The sequence below is a fragment of the Suncus etruscus genome, chromosome 2 (genome assembly GCF_024139225.1).
Source record: "Suncus etruscus isolate mSunEtr1 chromosome 2, mSunEtr1.pri.cur, whole genome shotgun sequence".
Taxonomy (NCBI): domain Eukaryota; kingdom Metazoa; phylum Chordata; class Mammalia; order Eulipotyphla; family Soricidae; genus Suncus; species Suncus etruscus.
The window spans coordinates 15,170,123-15,189,942 of NC_064849.1; the positions used below are offsets into that span (position 1 = coordinate 15,170,123).

The 19,820-nt window shown below is 39.9% G+C and overlaps 1 protein-coding gene across 3 annotated transcripts in view; it reads left to right on the forward strand.

Annotated features, from left to right (window-relative positions):
• Positions 1 to 19,820, forward strand: part of WDR33 (WD repeat domain 33) — a 120,547-nt gene that overhangs the window by 69,296 nt on the left and 31,431 nt on the right. For all 3 annotated transcript variants that reach the window (XR_007492892.1, XM_049769290.1, XM_049769291.1), the window contains one exon: positions 19,543 to 19,669. Coding sequence is in view for 2 of the 3 variants with exons in the window: in XM_049769290.1 (XP_049625247.1) it covers positions 19,543 to 19,669 (127 nt within the window). In the remaining variant the exon portion in view is untranslated. The remainder of the gene's footprint in view (positions 1 to 19,542; positions 19,670 to 19,820) is intronic.

Below are 19,820 nucleotides of genomic sequence, written 5' to 3' on the forward strand. Positions count from 1 at the left end.
CTCCCTCTCTCTCTCTCTCTTTCTTTCTTTCTTTCTTTCTTTCTTTCTTTCTTTCTTTCTTTCTTTCTTTCTTTCTTTCTTTCTTTCTCTCTCTCTCTTTCTCTCTCCCTCCCTCCCTCCCTCGCTCCCTCCCTCCTTCCCTCTCTACTCTTTCTTTTTTGGGGTCACACCAGGTTGTGCTCAGGAGTTATTCCTGGTTCTGCACTCAGAAATCAATCCTGGCAGGCTCAGGGGACCATATGGTATGCCTGATATTGAACCTGGGTTCATCCCTGGTCTGTTTCATGCAAGGCAAACACCCTAATGTGCTATAGCTCTGGCCCTCAGATACAATTTTTCTAAATAGTGATCTAAAAACAGTCAGTTTTGTGTGGTATATTTTTGTCATTTCTCTCACTTTCTCTCCTCTCTCTCCCCCCCCGTAGTTTTTTGGGTGACACCCAGCAATGTTCAGGATTTTATCCCTGGCTCTGTGCTCATAGATCACTCCTGGGAGACTTAGGAGACCAGGGATCAAACCTGGGACTGCTGTGTGCAAGGCAAATGCCTCATACCCTGTGTTATTGCTCTAGCCATAAACTTTTTTTTTTTGTAAGGATACATTGATTTTTTACATTCTAAAGGATTATGATTTGGGGGTATTTTGATTTGTTTTTGGATTTAGGCCACACCTATCAGTCCTAAGAACTTTCTGGCTCTGCTCAGAGGGCTGGTTGTGGGGGGATGGGGTGGGACAACTATGCAGTATCAGGCTTGAACCTGGGTTGCCTGTGAATGAAAGGCTTTATCCACACTACACTATTTCCAAACCTGACTTCTTTATTTTGGTGCTGGGCCACGCCCAGAAGTATTCAGGGGTTACTCCTGGCTCTGTTCAGGAATCACCCCTTGGCAATCTTGGGGCACCATATGGAATGCCAGGGGTCTAACCCAGGTTGGCCACATGCAAGGCAAATGACTTACCTGCTGTATTTTATACAGCTCCAGGAAATGTGAATTTTTTTGTTTGTTTTTGTTTTTATTTTTTGTTGCCACACTGGTGACACTCAGGTTACTCCTGGCTCTGCACTCAGATTTCACTTCTGGCTTGGGGACCATATGGACCTTCGTTTATCAGGATCAAGCTGAGATTCGTCCTGGGTCAGCTGTGTGCTAGGCAAACGCCCTACCACTGCACCATCACTCTGGCCCCGAAATGTGAATTTTTTTTTTCACTTTTGATTGCATTTAGAGATGATAATAGAATGAAATATTTTTGTTTTGCTAAGAAAGCAATTTTCTGGAGGGTCATCCTAAACGAGGTTAGAGACATCCAGGTACTACCAGTGATGCCTAGCATAACTATGAAGGCTGGACAGTCCAACACCAATAAACCCAGGTCCTGCGCTGCTGGGCGCCTACAAGATTACTCCAGTGGTACTTGGATCCACCCTGAACACATTTGGAGGTTGGTTGAGTGTCATTCGGGTTGCACTGGACAGTGTGCAGTGTTGTGGTGGGTAATATAGTTGGAGCTATCTCCCTTGGGGGTGTGGTGTGGGTCACAGTACTCACAGTGCTCAGTACTTACTCCAAAATTTGCTTGGAACTGCCTATTTGGATATGGATCTGCATTGCCTTCTCTGTACTATCTGGCCCCATAATTTTGGTTTTTATTTTATTTATTTATCTATCTGTCTGTCTGTCTGTCTATCTTTGGTTTTTGGGTCACACCTGGCAGCACTCAGGAGTTACTCCTGGCTCTACACTCAGAAATCGCTCCTGGCAGGCTCGGGGACCATATGGCATTTGAACCACCGACCTTCTGTATCCAAGGCAAACGCATTACCTCCATGCTAGCTCTCTGACCCCCCCCCTTTTTTTTTTTTTTGGTTTTTGTTTTTTGGGTCACACCCGGCGGTGCTCAGGGTTTACTCCTGGCTGTCTGCTCAGAAATAGCTCCTGGCACGCACGGGGGACCACATGGGACACTGGGATTTGAACCAACCACCTTAGGTCCTAGATCGGCTGCTTGCAAGGCAAACGCCACTGTGCTATCTCTCTGGGTAATTTTGATTTTTAATGTAGAATGCAGAGGAATTTTTTTCTGCTGGACTTTTAAAAAATCATTTTCTGTTTCATTCAATAAAGTGTAAGGAGATGGGAATGTTTTAACATCCTTAAGGAAATAATGTTTCCTTTGTGCTGATTTTGTTGTTCATGTCTCCTGATCAGTACTTGGGGTCTATATTTCTAGAATAGTGAAGTTTTTTTTTTAGATATATTGAGAAAAATAAAATATTATAGGTCTTCATTTAATACTACAATTTATGAGACTACACACTTGGTTTTCCATACTTTATTAAGATTTAAAGCTAGTGGCTTTATTGGAGTACTGTTATAATAGGATTTGAGTGTACATCATTATAAATCAGTATTTTTTTTTTAGGAGACATCCTGCTTTATTATAAGGCCCTAATAGCTATGTGCATATTCTTCACATGGCCTTAAGCTAAGCAGCCTTTCTGCACCCAACCTGTCTTTGATCTTTCTTTCTTTCTTTTTTTTTTATTATTTAAACACCTTGATTACATACATGATTGTGTTTGGGTTTCAATCATGTATAAATCAGTATGTTATAAAAAAACACTAAGTTGGGCCCGGAGAGATAGCACAGCGGTGTTTGCCTTGCAAGCAGCCGATCCAGGACCTAAGGTGGTTGGTTCGAATCCCGGTGTCCCATATGGTCCCCCGTGCCTGCCAGGAGCTGTTTCTGAGCAGACAGCCAGGAGTAATCCCTGAGCACCGCCGGGTGTGGCCCAAAAACAAAAACAAAATAAAACAAAAATCCAAAAAAAAAAAACCATTAAGTTTATCACCAAACATTCATTTTCGTCTTCATTAGACTCTGGACTTTTGCCCAATTTACTCCTTTTCTGGGTAATAGCCAATTTGGTTGTAATATCTTAAAGTTTGTTGTTGTGGGTGTTTAGCTCATTTTGTTTATGAGTGGAATATTTAGGAGTGGGGTTTGTCTTTCTCTGTTTTCTTGACTTAATTTCTTTACCTGTGTTTTATCCTTGCATGTTGTTTTAATAGCAGGATTTCTCCCCTCCCCCTTTTTTGGTCTAAAGATTTTTTTTTTTTGGATCACACTCAGCAGCACTCGGGTTACTCCTCTATGCTCAGAAATCGCTCCTGCCAGGCTCAGGGGACCATATGGGATGCTGGGATTCGAACCACCATCCTTCTACATGCAAGGCAAAAATGCCTTACTTCCATGCTATCTCTCTGGCCCCTGGTCTATAGATGGCTATGCTAAGGATCACTCTTTGCAGGGCCTGGAACCATAAGTAGTGCTGGAGATTGATCAGGGGTCGATCATATGCTAAACAAGCACCTTATCCCCATGATCTTCCTAATTTTTCTCTAGTATTCCTTTTATATCGTATATCATATATATGCATATTTATCACATCTTGATTCTGCCATCAGTTAGTGCATTTTCTTCCAACTCTTAGGCATTGTAAATAATGCTGAAGTAAACTGGTGCATATATCTTTTTTGTATCCTGGTCAATTTAGAGAAATAAAATGAGTTCTTTTTCTTTTTTCTTTTTCTTGTTTTTGATTTTTGATTTTTGGGCCATACCTGGCAGCGCTCAGGGATTACTCCTGGCTCTATGCTCAGAAATCACTCCTGGCAGACTCGGGGGACCATATGGGATGCTGGGATTCGAAGCATTGTCCTTCTGCATGCAAGGCAAATACCCTACCTCCATGCTATCTGTCCGACCCTGAATTTTTTTTATTTTATTAGTTAAATCTCAGTACTACTTAGCATAATGTTCATGCCAATTTTTGTTTCCCACCATCATTTTAAAGTACTTCTCTATCTTTCCTACATGTTTTGTATATTTTGGGTTTTTGTTTGTTCTTTTTTGAGCCATTCACACGATGCTCAAGGACTGTTCTGGTAGTACTCAGGGTACTACAAAGAATGTGTTCCAGCCTATTAAACTATACTCCTGTTTCCTGTCATTTGGCTGATGGATCATACAGGTATGAGGTATGATGCTCATTGTTTTGATCAGCATTTTCCTAATGAAGCAAATGTTGTCTTCATGTGCTTATGCTTATTGGCCTTTTTTTTTTTTTTTTTTTTTGGTTTTTGGTTTTTGGGCCACACCCGGCGGTGCTCAGGGGTTACTTCTGGCTGTCTGCTCAGAAATAGCTCCTGGCAGGCACCGGGGACCATATGGGACACCGGGATTTGAACCAACCACCTTTGGTCCTGGATTGGCTGTTTGCAAGGCAAATGCCGCTGTGCTATCTCTCCGGGCCCTTATTGGCCATTTTTATCTTCTTTGAAGAAATATCTCTGCAATTGAATTTTTTTTGTTTTTGTTTATGTGTTTGTTTTTGGTGGGCTGCACTGGCATGCTTCGGTTACTTCTGACGGGAGTATATGGAATCCTATAGGACTATATGGGATGTCTAGAATCAAACCCTGATAGGCAGTGTGCAAGGCAAAAACCTTATCTGCTATACTAATTCTCTGGCCCCCATGGACATATATAAAGAAGAACTTTGGGGACTGGAGTGAATGTATAGTGGGTTGGATGTTTGTCTTACATATGGCCAGTCTTGGTTCAATCCCTGGCATATTCCGTATGGTTCTCCAAATGTGCCAGGATTGATTCCCGAGACAAAGCCAGGCATAATCCCCTGAGTATTTGCAGATGTAGAGTTTCCCCAAAGGGGAAAAAGCTGTTTTAAGGAATGTTTCTTAGTGGGAGTATAAATTTCACCATAATTGATTTAGGGATTTTCATAGGAAGCTTATAAAGTAGCCATTTTCCAGTTTATTGTGTCCTATCAGTAGAGGTGATATTGACATACCTGTTTGAGGTAGTTTTTGTCTGATATCTTCAGTGTTCATTAAAATTCTCTCGCTTTCTCAAACCTGTTTATTTAAAAAGGAAGTCACGATGTAAAGCCCTGACTTCAGGTAGGTGAGTTGTTTCAGAACTTTATGTGTATGGAGCCAAGGAGATAGCACAGCAGTAGGGCGTTTGCCTTGCACAGGGTCGACTTAGGACGGACCTGGGTTTTATTCCTGGCATCCCAGATGGTCCCCCAAGCCTTCCAGGAGCAATTTCTGAGCGCAGAGCCAGGAGTAACCTCTGAGTGGCACTGTGTGTGACCTCAAAACAAAACAAATAAGTTTATATATAGAATAGATATATAAGTTGTTCTAAATTCTTTCACAGAAGAGCTTCAGTTCTTACACAATTAAATATTATCATAAGCTAAATGGATAATAATTTCATTTGGGTGTATTTTGCTATGATGGAAACAATAGTTAAGCTAATTTTCAGTAGAGATTTTTCTCTATTGTTTTGAACTAGAATTGGAAATATTTTCTTAGATATAATTGGTGTACAATACTATCATAAATGACCTCTTTTGGGGTGGGTGGTGGCTTATACCTGGTGGTGCTCAGGAATTACAACTGGTACTTGGACCACATGGCATTGTGCTGGAAGTTGAACCTGAGTTGGTCATATACAAGGCAAATGCCCTTCCCTCTGTATTATCTCTCCATCTCCAGACCATCTGTCCCCAGTAGTATCCAGGGCTTTAAAAAGGAAAGTAGGATAGAGAAACAGACAAATGCTAGGGACTGAACCTGTTGACACAAACAAGGCAAGGCAAGTCCTCTTGCTTATTTCTATCAGCCAACTGTTTCCATCTAGGTAATTTTCTGTGATTTTGCCACCATTGTTACCTTTATTCTTTTTCTTTCTTTCTTTCTTTTTCTTTTTTTTTTTTTTGGTTTTTGGTTTTTGGTTTCTGGGTCACACCCGGCAGTGCTCAGGGGTTCCTCCTGGCTCCATGCTCAGAAGTCGCTCCTGGCAGGCTTGGGGGACCATATGGGATGTCGGGATTTAAACCACAGTCCTTCTGCATGCAAGGCAAACGCCTTACCTGCATGCTATCTCTCCGGCCCTATCTTCTTTTAAGAGGTTTAGAAGTAGATGCATTACAGGGAGCTGCATTTATTATAGTATTATAATAACTGATAATATACATATTATATAATACTATAATAAATTCAACTCCCTATAATGCATCTGCTCCTAATACTGTATATATACTATAATAATATAGTCTCATAGTGTAAAGTACATTGTAGTATTATAGAGAACTGCATTTACTTACCACAAAGATACGCAAATGCAATCTGGCAAAACTCAGATTCAGAATACAATTGGTGACAGCATAACAAAACAATGATTTCCATGGACTCAATTGCTTTGGCTGAGATCTCTTGTTTTTATGTCATTTTTTTAAAATGATATTTAAAATTGGGGACCAAAGCTTGAGCAGCAGCACAAACAGAAGGGCGTCTGTCTTGCATGTGCTAACCTAGGATGGACCGTGGTTCGATTCCTCGGAGTCCCATATGGTTCCCCAAGCCAGGAGCAATTTCTGAGCTCTTAGCCAGGAGTCACCCCTGAGTGTCAACGGTTGTGGCCCAAAAACAAAACAAACAAAAAAAAATTGGGATCAGCTTGTTTGTTGTTTTCAAAGGAAGGTATAGCATAGTAATGGCTTAAAGTATCATTTTTAATTTCTCAGTCTGGAGACCAGGGAGATGGCTTAACGGGCTAGAGCAAATGCTTTCTAAGCTTAAGTATCTGGTTAGATATCTAGCAACACATGATTCCCTGAAAATTGCTGGATGGACTGAATTGTATGTAGCTCCCCCAAACAAAACAGAACGTTCCATAGATGTAATCAGATCATGCGGGCACCATAATCCCTGTACTATCTGGCCCAGAGCTTCAATTCTTTTGTTGTTCATTTGTTTGAGGGCCACACCAGCAATGCTCAGGGCTAACTCCTGCTTCTGCACTCAGAAATTATTGGTGCTGCTCAGGATACCATATGGAATCAAGTCTGGGTTGTCTGTGTGCAAGGCAAAGCCCAAAGTTTAATTATTATTATTATTATTATTTTTTTTTTTGGTTTTTGGTTTTTGGGCCACACCCAGTGGTGCTCAGGGGTTACTCCTGGCTGTCTGCTCAGAAATAGCTCCTGGCAGGCACGGGGGACCATATGGGACACCGGGATTCGAACCAACCACCTTTGGTCCTGGATCGGCTGCTTGTAAGGCAAACACCACTGTGCTATCTCTCCGGGCCCAGAGCTTAATTCTTAGGAATGATTTTGCTGTTGATTTCTGCATTGTTTGTAGGATACCATATCTCCCAATTCTGAAATGACTAAAATGAGTTACAACATATATGCTAGCAGTTGAATGTGCACCAGCAATAAAATTAGAAAAATGTGTTGCTTTCTTTTAAGCTTCTTTGACAAATATTGCTCAAACTTAATATTTTTTTTAAGTAGCTAAAGCTGACAAAGGGGTTGGTGTAAAATAGCTTACAAAGTTTCTGGTTTTTGTAGCTAAAGAATAAGAGGATGGGGCTGGGAAGGTGGCGCTAGAGGTAAGGTGTCTGCCTTGCAAGCCCTAGCGTAGGACGGACCTTGGTTCGATCCCCCAGTGTCCTATATGGTGCCCCCAAGCCAGAGGCGATTTCTGAGCGCATAGCCAGGAGTAACCCCTGAGAGTCAAACGGGTGTGGCCCAAAAACAAAACAAAAAAAAAAAGAATAAGAGGATCATCATACATTGCTATATTCTCAGACAATGCTTTGGAAATAAGATGTAAAATTGCTGTTGCATCAATCATCTGGTTTATCTCCCTTTTATGGTCCTGAAGGTTTATCTACATGGATTTTAATATGATTCAAATGTTCTTCTCAATATATAACCCTCTTCACTAGTGTCTAAGTCTAATTGCAATTTGACATATATAAGTTATAGAAGCTTATATCTCAATATTTTTACTGGAATCAGATTATATATTTAGTAATAGTAATAGTAATATTTAGTAATTATAGTAATAGTAATACTAACACTTTGATGCCAGAAATAGTTGCAGGACACTTACGAGATAATTATAAATTTATAATTATAAATCTTGCCTATATTATCCATTACCTTTCTCAATCTTCCTTTAAAATACATGGTATAGGTAAATAGAAGTCATTTTACTTGCCTATGCAAATTAAATTTAAATATGTTTTGACAAATTTATGTTATCTACTTCCTATTTCTTTTGAGTTTGCAGTCTTATATCTATATATCGGATGCTCTTCTGACAACATACACTTGATAGTTCTTTTTAGAAACCCATGAACATTTCTGCGCTACCATTCAGCTCAGTTAAATTCTTGCTTTTTGCCGCACTTTTTGTGGGTTGTTTTCTGAAAATACATGTTAAAGATATAGTTAATGATCTCTATGTACCCTTCTCAAATGTTCTTCCTCTCCTTCAACTGTTTTTCAGCATAGTAAACTAACCACAAAACTTTAATCTATATCTAAAGACACATGGAAAGAAACTTAACTTTTCAAATTCAGCATTGCCTAACTTACTGACTATAGAACCCTTTTGTATTTTTCTCTGAAATGCTTTATATTGATGTTGCTTGGATCATTCTTTGTGTAAACAGTACCCAGATGTTCATTCTCCAGCATTGACTATTTCATTTTATAGTGTTTTTTTTTTTAATGGAACAAGATGCTAAACATAATACTTCACTTCCTTTGACTATTGGATCAAGTTTAAAATGGTTTTTTAAAAAAGAGGAAGGTAAATATTAACAAATTGCATTTTCATGGGCCAGTTACTTAGGCTCTTTAAATTTTTTTAACTCTTGAGTTCATTGATTTACCGAATTGCTTTACATTTTTCTTGTTAAACTTTATGTTCTTATGTTTGGAAGTATCCTGCGTTTGTTATTAATGTTTGACACATTTTTAAAATAGTACTTTATTGATATGTACATTAGCAAAATCTTTGCTTATACTTCCTGTAATAGAAAAAATTAGTACTTTTTATAAGTTATGTATAAAAGACGTTTTTCTTGAGATTGTTCCTATCCTGTTGATCCAGGAAAAATAAAATGGGAAAATGAACACTTTCTGATCTCAAATAAAACTTTATTGTACTTCAGACTGTTTGCTGAGCCTTGGGAACTATATGCATTGTCTTAAAGCTTTTATCTGCTGTGGAGGGAGAACCTTAGGGTTTGATGAGGTATATGGCAGAGAGATGAATTCTGGGAAATTTTACAGGGCTTAGAATTTACATGCAGGTTCATAGAAGCCTAGAGCTTTCTTTCTCATTCTATAAGGAGTGATTTCAAAACAGCTTCTTAACCCTTAAATCGTGTTTACGCTACTGTATTTTTTTAGTTCTGAGACAGCAAATAATGATTTGAAAGAAGATTTTACTTTTCCACAAAACTTTTTTTTTTTTTTCTTTTCCACAAAACTTAGGCTAAGTATTTCACGAATAGCTAAAGATTAAACCATCTATCCTGTTATTTTATGATTCTAGGACTTAGTGAGAAATCACCTCAGTTTATTTCTAGGGTCTCGTAGGGTAAGGGGTGGGGGCAGGCACACATCCACACAATAATGCTGAGGGATCACTCCTGGGGGTACTTGGAATACTATATAGAATGCCAGAGATTGAAACCGTTCAGTCACTTGCAAGGCAATCACCCTGCCTACTATACTATCTCTGCCCCTCTAGGATCTCTTCATCTCTTAAAAATAGCTTAACAGTTTTTGTTAGTCAGGAATATTATTTTTAGTTTTGTATTTTGAGCTCTTTCAGGAACATTACATAATTTTTTTGAAACAAAATTTCAATTTTATGTTATCTTGTAAAGAAAAGTTTTTATTTGCTATGTTTTGTGGGCCACAGCCCATGGGTTATCTTGGCACTGGGCACTCAGATATTGCTCCTGGCAGGCTCGGGACCATTTGGGATATCAGGTATCTAACCCTGAGTTGACCTCCTGCAAGGCAAAATGCCCTCCCTGCTGTGGTACTGCTCCACACCAAGAAAAGTCTTTTTAATTGCTGCATTAGCTTTGGAGGAGGGTTTTGGAGTTTCTCTTGCTTTTTATCTTAATTCTAGTCTTTACTCAAAACTTTTTTATTCTAAATTTAAATGTAGACTTTGTGATTTTACAAATAGTTCACTAGTGCGGAACTCATTTTCTTTGTTGATCACACTTTAGAGCTTTAGGACCCATTATAGGAGCCTAATGTTGCTGTAGTACATATTTTAAATGAGTGAATGAGCACATAATATGTGAAAGAATAATCTAGTGGGATGAGTAAAGTTCACTACTGTCCAATATTTTTATTATTTTTTGTGTGTATGGAGAGTGGGTATACCTGGTGGTGTTCAGGTATTTTTTTTGGCTTTGCACTCAGAAATTAATCCTGAGGGTTCAGGGACCATATTAGATAGGGGTCAACTTGGTTTGGCCCTGCCTTCTGTACTATACCTTTGGTCCCGGTTTCTGCAAATTATTATGATGATGTAACAAGTTATATAATTTTTAATTTTTGCCATGTTAGGCATAAGTTAGTCCAAAAAGCAATGCCATCATCCTCTAAAATGCTAATTCTCAGGGTTGGAGTGATAGCACAGCTGTAGAGTTTGCCTTGCACAGGTTTGTTCCCAAGCAGCCATATGTTCCCCTGAACCTATCAGGAGCTGTTTCTGAGCTTAGAGCCAGAAACCTGAGCTGGATGTGGCCCAACACCCCCCTCCACATGTTGATTCTGTCACCATTGTAAGTTCTTATACTCTACTGATTGTATGCTTCTACCACCATCTACCCTGAGGGATACATCTTATTTATTTATTTATTTATTTATTTATTTATTTATTTGGTTTTGGGGTCACACCCGGCAGCACTCAGGCTACTCCTGGCTCTATGCTTAGAAATCACTCCTGGCAGACTCAGGGACCATTTGAGAAGCCAGGATTTGAACCACCATCCTTCTACATGCAAGGCAAGTGCCTTACCTCCATGCTATCTCTCCAGCCCCTATTGTTTTGTTTTTGTTTTTGGGCCAACCTGGTGATGCTCATGGGTTTTTCCTGGCTATGCGCGCAGAAATCGCTCCTAGCTTGGGGGACCATATGGGACGCTGGGAATCAAACTGAGGTCCGTCCTAGGTCAGCTCTGTGCAAGGCAAATGCCCTAGCCCTATTGCTGCACCACCACTCCTGCCCCACACCTTATTTTTATGTTAGACTTTGTAGCATCTTGAGCAAATTGATGGTACTGAAAGGTAATTTTGTGTATTGTATAGTGCCAAAGAGTGAAGCCTCATCTAACTTCATCACTATCTCATTATTGAGAGTCTTAGTATTTTTAGAGGTTTGGGTCTGCAAAATTTCATTAAATGCTACTGTAGGAAACATTTGGATTTTTGTTGGTATGTTTTTCATCCTAAAATCTTGAACTATTCATTAGCAACATGTTTCTAATAGGAAAATAGCAAGGTCATCAGATATAAAACTATTTTGTTGAATGAATTTTCCATTTTGTATTTACTAATCGTTTCAGCATTGAATCCACTACGTTCTGGAACTTCCAAAGAAATTCTAATGATTCCAGAATTAGTGATTTTTGAAGTGTGAAAAATTTTTATAGATGCTTTTTTTGAAGTGCAGATTTAGGCCACACCCCTAGTGGTGCTCAGAACTCTCCTGATTCTGCAGTCAAGGCTTACTTCTGGCAGGCTCAGTGAACCACATGAGGGTGCTCAGGAACATCACATGTAAGGCAAATGCCTCACCCACTGTAAAATCTCTTGCCTCTAGGTGAATTTATTTTTCTTTTTTGGGTTTTGGGCCACACCCAGTGGTCTTTAGGACTTACTCCTGGATCTGTACTCAGAAATCACTCCTGGCAGGCTCAGGGGGCCTTAAAGGATGCCAGGGATCAAACCCAGGTCAACTGCGTGCAAGGCATCACTCTGGGCCTTCTAAGTGCATTTTTTAAGACTAACAGTTAAAACTGACAGGGTGGGTTCAGACCGATAACATAGCAGTAAGGTGATTATTGCCTCGAACATGGCTGACCCAGAATAGACCCAGGTTTGATTCCCTGCATCCCATGTGGTCCCCTGAGCCTCCAGGAGCGATTTCTGAGCGTAGAGCAGGAGTAACCCCTGAGCGCCACCAGGTGTGGCCCTAAAACAAAATAAAACAAAAAACCTGACAGGACATATATTTAAAACTCTATCTTTTGTTTTGTTTTGGTTTGGTTTTTGGTTTTTGGGCCACACCTGTTAGACGCTCAGGGGTGACTCCTGGCTATGCACTCAGAAGTTGTTCCTGGCTTGGGGGGACCATATGGGATGCTGGGGGATCGAACCGTGGTCCGTCCTATGCTAGCGCTTGCAAGGCAGACACCTTACCTCTAGCCCACCTTCCCAGCCCCTAAAAATCTATCTTATGAGATTTTTTTTGTTTGTTTTTGTTTTTGTTTTTGGGTCACACCCGGCAGTACTCAGGGGTTACTCCTGGCTCTACGCTCAGAAATCGCTCCTGGCAGGCTCAGGGGACCATATGGGACACCGGAATTCGAACTGATGACCTTCTGCATGAAAGGCCAACTCCTTACCCTCCATGCTATCTCTCTGGCCCCTTCTTATGAGATATTTTATATAAGATTTTTTCATATGTGATTATGCTTGTTCACAAAAGCTATAATATCTTTGAAGCTTAATTCAGTCATATAAAGTCTCATAGGTATTGATAAAAACACACTGTACTCCATGATGTACAATTTTAGCTGGAACCTGTACAAAGATAAGCTTTATGTTAGCAACTGAGCACTCATTGAAAACTGACATTCCTTTTAATTTTGAATAATGGAAAACTGTGGGAGGTTGTAATTATAGTAAGTCCTGAGCACCACTGGGTTTGATTCCCCCCCCCCTTCCCCCCCCCAAAAAAGCACCTGACATTGAATGAACCCAATATATACCTTGTTCTTTTTTGTTTGTTTTTTGGTTTTTGATCTACAAGCTGAGCAGCTATGCTTGTGGTATTCCGGGGCAGTGCCAGGGATTGAACCTCAGCCTGCTGCCTTGGTCTTAACAGCTGAACTGGGTTTTGTTACAGGAATTTTTTTAAGTAATCACTGAGCAAATTATACTTACCTTCCAGTCTTGTCTGTCTATTTTTCCTTTTTTGGGGGCCATACCTGGTGAAGCTCAGGGGTTACTCCTGGCTATGCACTTAGAAATCGCTCCTGGCTTGGGGGACCATATGGGATACTGGGGGATCAAACCGCAGTTCGTCCTAGGCACCACCTCTCTGGCCCCCAGACTTGTCTTTCTAGCAAGTGTCATAAGTATCTATGTAAATATTGGTGCATTTATACAGTTACAAACCTAGGCTAATTACTAGCAGAGGGATTATAGAATAAAAGGTTATGTAGATTTAATGTTTTTAACACATAGAACAATAATCTCCCTAAAACATTATACTAATTTTACTTTATTAGTCATCAATAAGAGTACCTTCCCATTTTTTTTATTACTCTTGATTGTCTCTAATCTTATTTCTTCCCCTAATATGGTGGAGAAAAAAAATCTAGCTAGGTATTTGTTATTCATATTGTCCCAAACTCCCAATTTAAAAAATGTAAAAAAAAAAAATAAGTTTACACAAAATTCTAACCCACTTAGGGTTAAAGTCACAATATAATCTTAGAGGAAATGTTAAAAGAATTACCTTTGTTTCCCGCACCTCAATATAATTTTCATTTTTTATCTATACCTATATTTTTATAATTATATTTGTATGTTTTAATAATCATTTTTATAGCATATAGCAACAACAGCTTATGGGTGTTCTATTCGCTTTTTACTTGACATTATTTTATGAGTTGTTTTTTGATCCCCCAGAATTTTTGGTGTGTGGGGTGGCAATGCTTGGGATTAAACCTAAGACCTCACACATTAAAGCAAGTGCTCTACCACTTAGCTATACCTCTGGCTCCAGAATTTTTTTCATTTGTTACTTCATGTCACTGTTGAATTTGTGTATATTTTTTCATTATTTTAAATAAGGACTCTAAAGCATGTTTTAAATAAACACTTATTTTAAAATCATTTAAATTTTTTTTGTTTCTGGAACACTACCCAGCTATGCTCAGGAGTTATTCCTGACTCTGCCTCTCAGAGAAGGTATCATTTCTGATGGTGCCAGGGATGGAACACAGGTCAAGTCCATACAATGCAAGCATCATTCTGGTGCCTAAAATAATGTTGAGATAAACTCCAGCATTGGAAGATAGAGTGTGTGGGTGTGTTTTCTGTACATGTATATGTACCTGTATGTATACACAATATAGGGTGATGGGAATCCAAGCCAGGTTAGCCTCTTATAAGGCACACATCTCATTCATGCTCCTGTGTTTCCTTTGTCTTTATGTCACTTTTCATTATTGGGAATTCAGGAAATTTTTTTTCCCTGAAGAAGGAAGAATTTATATATCAGTTTGCTTCTATGCCAGCTAAATACCTTTTGTTTTTCTTATTTTTAGTTTTAGTTTTAGTTTGGTTTTTCGGGCCACACCCGTTTGATGCTCAGGGGTTACTCCTGGCTAAGCGCTCAGAAATTGCCCCTGGCTGGGGGGTACCGTATGGGATGCTGGGGGATCCAACTCGGTCCTTTCCTTGGCTAGCGCTTGCAAGGCAGACACCTTACCTCTAGCGCCATCTTGCTTCTTATTTTTATTTGAAAAGATATAAAGGAATAGATATCTGACTTGTGACACTGAAAAATATTATTAAACAATAGACATATTCTACTTGTGAAGATTTTTATGCTCATGCTTCAGAGTTTCCACTGCTGCTTAATAAATTGTATAACTGAATTTTTTTCCCTAGTTCCTTTACATAATTTACTGTTTGAGAATTGCCAAACAGTATACAATGAAGTCTTGTTATTCATTTCTCTTTTTTCTTTTCTTTCTTTTTTTTTTTTTTTTTTTTTGGTTTTTGGTTTTTGGGTCACACCCGGCAGCACTCAGGGGCTACTCCTGGCTCATGCTCAGAAATCACTCCTGGCAGGCTCGGGGGACCATATGGGATGCCGGGATTCAAACCAATGACCTTCTGCATGAAAGGCAAAATGCCTTACCTCCATGCTATATCTCCAGCCCTTTTTCTTTTTGGATCACAACCAGCGCTGTGGACATTCGGGTTACTCCTGGTTCTGCACTTAGAAATTGCTCCTTGCACGCTCTGGGGACCATATGGGATGCTGGGAATTGAACCCGGGTCAGCAATGTGCAAGGCAAATGCTCTACTGCTATGCTATTGCTCTGGCCCCTCGTTTCCCTTTCTTGAGGTCATTTATGATGCTCAGATTCTTGTGTGTTCATACAGCTATTTATTTACTTTTGGTTTGCGGGCTACTCTTAGCTCTGTACTTAGGGATTACTCCTGGAGGATTCAAGCGACCATATGGGGTTCTGGTATCAAGCCTGGGTAAGAGGGGCTGGCGCAGTGGCGCTAGAGGTAAGGTGAATGCCTTGCCAGCGCTAGCCTTTGATGGACCATGGTTCAATCCCCTGGCATCCCATATGGTCCCCCAAGCCAGGAGTGACTTCTGAGCACATAGCCAGAAGTAACCCCTGAGCATCACCGGGTGTGGCCCCAAAACCAAAAAAAAAAACACCCTGGGTAAGTTTAAAAGGCAAGCTCCCCACCAACTGCCCTATCTCTGTCCCATTTTAGTAAAGAATTTTTAAATGTATTATATTTTCATCATTGTGTTCATATGCTGTTTTCATGAATGAAATATTACATCAGCACACCCTCCCCAGTGTTTTGTCTCTACCCCCACTCCTCCAAGCTTCCTGCTGAAGATCTGTTTCTGTCACCTTTGGACATTTGTTATATATAATCCTGCATATAAGAACGATCATTCTGTGTCTGTATCTTTCCCGATTCACTTCTGACTTTGCATGCTATATCTATATATCTACTAGTTGCATGATTTCATCTTTTATTAAAGCAGAGTAGTATTCCATTGTGTCTATATTACCATTGTTTCTTTATTATGGTATCTGATTTTAGACATTTAGGATGTTTTCAGATATTTTTTGGAGGAGTGTGGGCACACCTAGCTGTACTCAGGGTTTACTCCTGGACCTATGCTGCAGGATTATTTCTGCTGAAGTCAGGACTGATTGTATGTTGGGACTGCATGGAACCAGTTTGGTCCTGTATATTTTTCCTTATATTAAGTTTTGTTTTGGAGCCACACCTAGTGGTGCTCAGGTACTCCTGGCTCTGTACTCAGAGATCACTCCTGATGGGCGGTCTTTAGGAACTATATGGATTTGAAAAGTACTTCCTTATTCTTTTGTACTTAAACTTGTTTGATTTAATTGATATATTTTTATATATAATTGAAATTTTACTTGAATCATCTTGATTCAGTACTACCAGGATTACATCAGGGTTACAGTATTAATAGGTTTTCATCATACATCATATCAGCACCACATTCACCATCAGATTACATCAGATTATTTTCTTCCCTCTGTTCTTTCGGTGTCCCCTCTTCCATCACTCCTAAAGTTGTTAGGGATTTTTTTTCTTTTGGACCATACCCAGCTGTGTTCAGGGCTTACTCCTGAGTCCATGCTCAGAGATCACTCCTGGTGGTGCTCAGGGCATTATATGCAGTGCCAAGGACCATCCTTGGCACAGCCAAATGCAAAGCAAGTGTTTTAATTTCATCCACTATCTAGATTCAACCCATAAAGTGTTTAAATTTCCTGGTCACTTTCCTGGATTTGAATTGCAGATGACATCGGAAGTACTTAGACAAGTAAGGTCATTATCTGGTTTTCTTACAGGCATTTAATTTAGTACTACCCCCTTGCCCTTTCTGCTCATGGTCTTGACAGACCACCTGACTGATGCTGACAGTGGATTGTAATATTCACTGGGAGTCAGAGACCCAGGTGCTGTCCTCATTCAGGCTGGTGTGTTTTCAGTCCACACATTTGCTCTGAAGGTTCCCTATCAGTGGTCATACTCCTTACTTTAGGAGTATGTACTCTCCTAGTTTCACTGGTTTTCCCTCAGTGGCCAGCATGATTTCACTTTCTGCCTACGTGTTTGTATTCATACTTTTTTTTCTTTATAAGATATTTCACTACAAATTAATGCATCTAGTGACTATTATTATTATTATTATTATTATTATTATTATTATTATTATTATTATTTGGTTTTTGGGTCACATCCGGCAGTGTTCAGGGGTTACTCCTGGTTCTATTCTCAGAGAACGCTCCTGGCAAGCCAGGAATTGAACCACTGTCTGTCCTGAGTTGGCCGCATGCAAGGCAAATGCCCCACAGCTGTGCTTTCTGGCCCCATACTTCTCTTTCTGTGGTGATGCTTATGTAGTAGGTAGGAGTCACAGCCCTTCATTGCGCTCACCCAGACCTGGCTGAGGTGGGCTGGAAATATCTGGGATCATAGGCAGCTGAACTGCTCATATTGCATAGAGCCCATGTGTTAGACCAGGTATCAACTTACGACCTTTTGCTTGCCACTCAAGTGCCGGAATGAAAGTGCAGTGGTAGTGCGTTTACCTTGCACACGGCTGACCCAGGACAGACTTCCGTTCAATCCCCGGCATCCCATGTGGTCCTCCAAGCCAGGAGCAATTTCTGAGCCCATAGTCGGGAGTAACCCAAAAAACAAAAAAGAAAAAAAATCAAAAGTAACATTCTTAGTTCTATGTCTTCATAAAAAGTAAAAAATAAAGCAGTGACACAACTCATCTCTTTCCATTTCACTTATCAGTTTACAAAAGGACGTGGGAGGCAACAGAGACGGTATAGTGAGCAAGGTGCTTTCCTTGTTGCTGAGCTAGGTTCTATGCCAGATCCATATGAATCCCCTGGTCCCTGTCTGGAGTTACCCCAAGAGCAAGGAAGAATTGATTACCACTGGGAATTATCAAAAATTGAAAAAGTATAAATAAAAAAAAGGACGTGTTTTTTGTTGAAAATTTATAATAAAACAAGATTAGGGGCCAGAGTGATAGCACAGTGGAGCATGTTTGCCTTGCATGCAGCCAACACAGGACAGATACCAGTTTGATTCCCAGGATCCCATATGGTTCCCCAAGCCTGCCAGGAGTGATTTCTGAGCACAGAGCCAGCAATATCCCAAGTGATGCTTGGTGTAACACGAAAACCAAAAGAAAAAACAGCACTAAAAGAAGAGAAAATAAAATTTACCATAACATCCCTATCACTCAGTTGTTTCTGTCAACAGTTCATTGAGTAGATTTCTTGCCATTTTTCTCTTTTTATTTATATATATATATATATATGCACAATATTCATAACAATTGATTTTATTTGCTTTTTGTTTTTTCTGTCGGGGGGGGGGCGGCTCACCCGGTGACTCTCAGGGGTTACTCTTGGCTATGCGCTCAGAAATCGCTCCTGGCTTGGGGGACCATATGTGATGCTGGGGGATCGAACTCCAGCCCATCCTAGGTCATTTAAATACTTTTGAGGCTTTTTTATGGGGGAGTGTTTTCCTTTTAGTCTTACAGGTTATGGTTTTCACTTTGCGAATTATACTGAGGTGACATGCTCTAGCATAATGGGTAGGACAAAAAGCTCTAGGTTCGAAATCCAATCTAGTTTTAGACCCCAGCTTCTGTTAGCTGTGGACTTGCTTTGGAGGCTCTGTTATGTTAAATAACCCCTTCAGTTCTTCTCTTTCTTCACTTGTAAAATGGACATCATACTACTAGTATTAGTCAAGATTTTGTGAGTTTTTAGAAAGAGATTCTTATGTGCTCAGTAGACAGCCATTGTGTGTGTGTGTGTGTGTGTGTGTAAATAAAAACTCAATACAGGCCAAGAAGGCTGGAGGGACAGCACAGCGGTAGGTCGTTTACCTTGCATGCTGCCCACCAAGGGATGGACCTGGGTTCAATCTCTGGCATCCCATATTGTCCCTGAGCCTGCCAGAAATGAGTTCTTAGCGCAGAGCCAGGAGTAAACCCTGAGTGCTACTGGATGTGCCCCTCCCCCAAAATACCAATAATATTCAATACAGTAGATTTTATTTTCTTATCTGATATATTATTGAGGCAGGAATCATATTTTTTAATCTGTGTTTTGGGAAATGGGACCTGAAAGAATAAGACTTCACAGTATCACATTTAGAAAGTATTATCTAAACCTGAATTTCAGCCTTTCGAACTTCTGTAACATGGAAAACTAAAATGCATGACAAGTTTTGAGTAATAATTGGGATAATTTAGGCATGGTATTTAAATTTTATAAAACGTTGAAGGTACAGCTTCTAAAATACCTTGACTGACTTCAAAGATGATCTTAGCTCCAAGTGGAAAAGGCTTGCTTCTTGGCATCAAAGGACATGCTGTGTTGGAAAGTTTCTGGACATCTCACCAGTGTTTTCAAAAACTTTTTAGATGTTTGAGCATTAGGACCAAAATTTTTTATAGTTTCTCATTTACTCTTAGAGTGTCATTCTGCTTTCATTTCATATGACTGATGAGATTTTTATCTTAACTTGTTTCCGACAGGGCATGGTGCTGATGTGAAATGTGTAGACTGGCATCCAACCAAAGGGTTAGTGGTTTCAGGAAGTAAAGATAGTCAACAGCCAATCAAGTTCTGGGATCCCAAGACTGGGCAGAGTCTTGCAACACTGTAAGTGATAGGAAACCCCCCCACCTTTGGTCCCCAAGCACAGGGGTACAAAACTGCCTGCATTCTTGAACCTGTAGCCTTCTTCTCTTCTTGAAAATAGAGTTCAGACAACATGAATTTGTATCTAGACATTTCTTGTTAAATATGATTT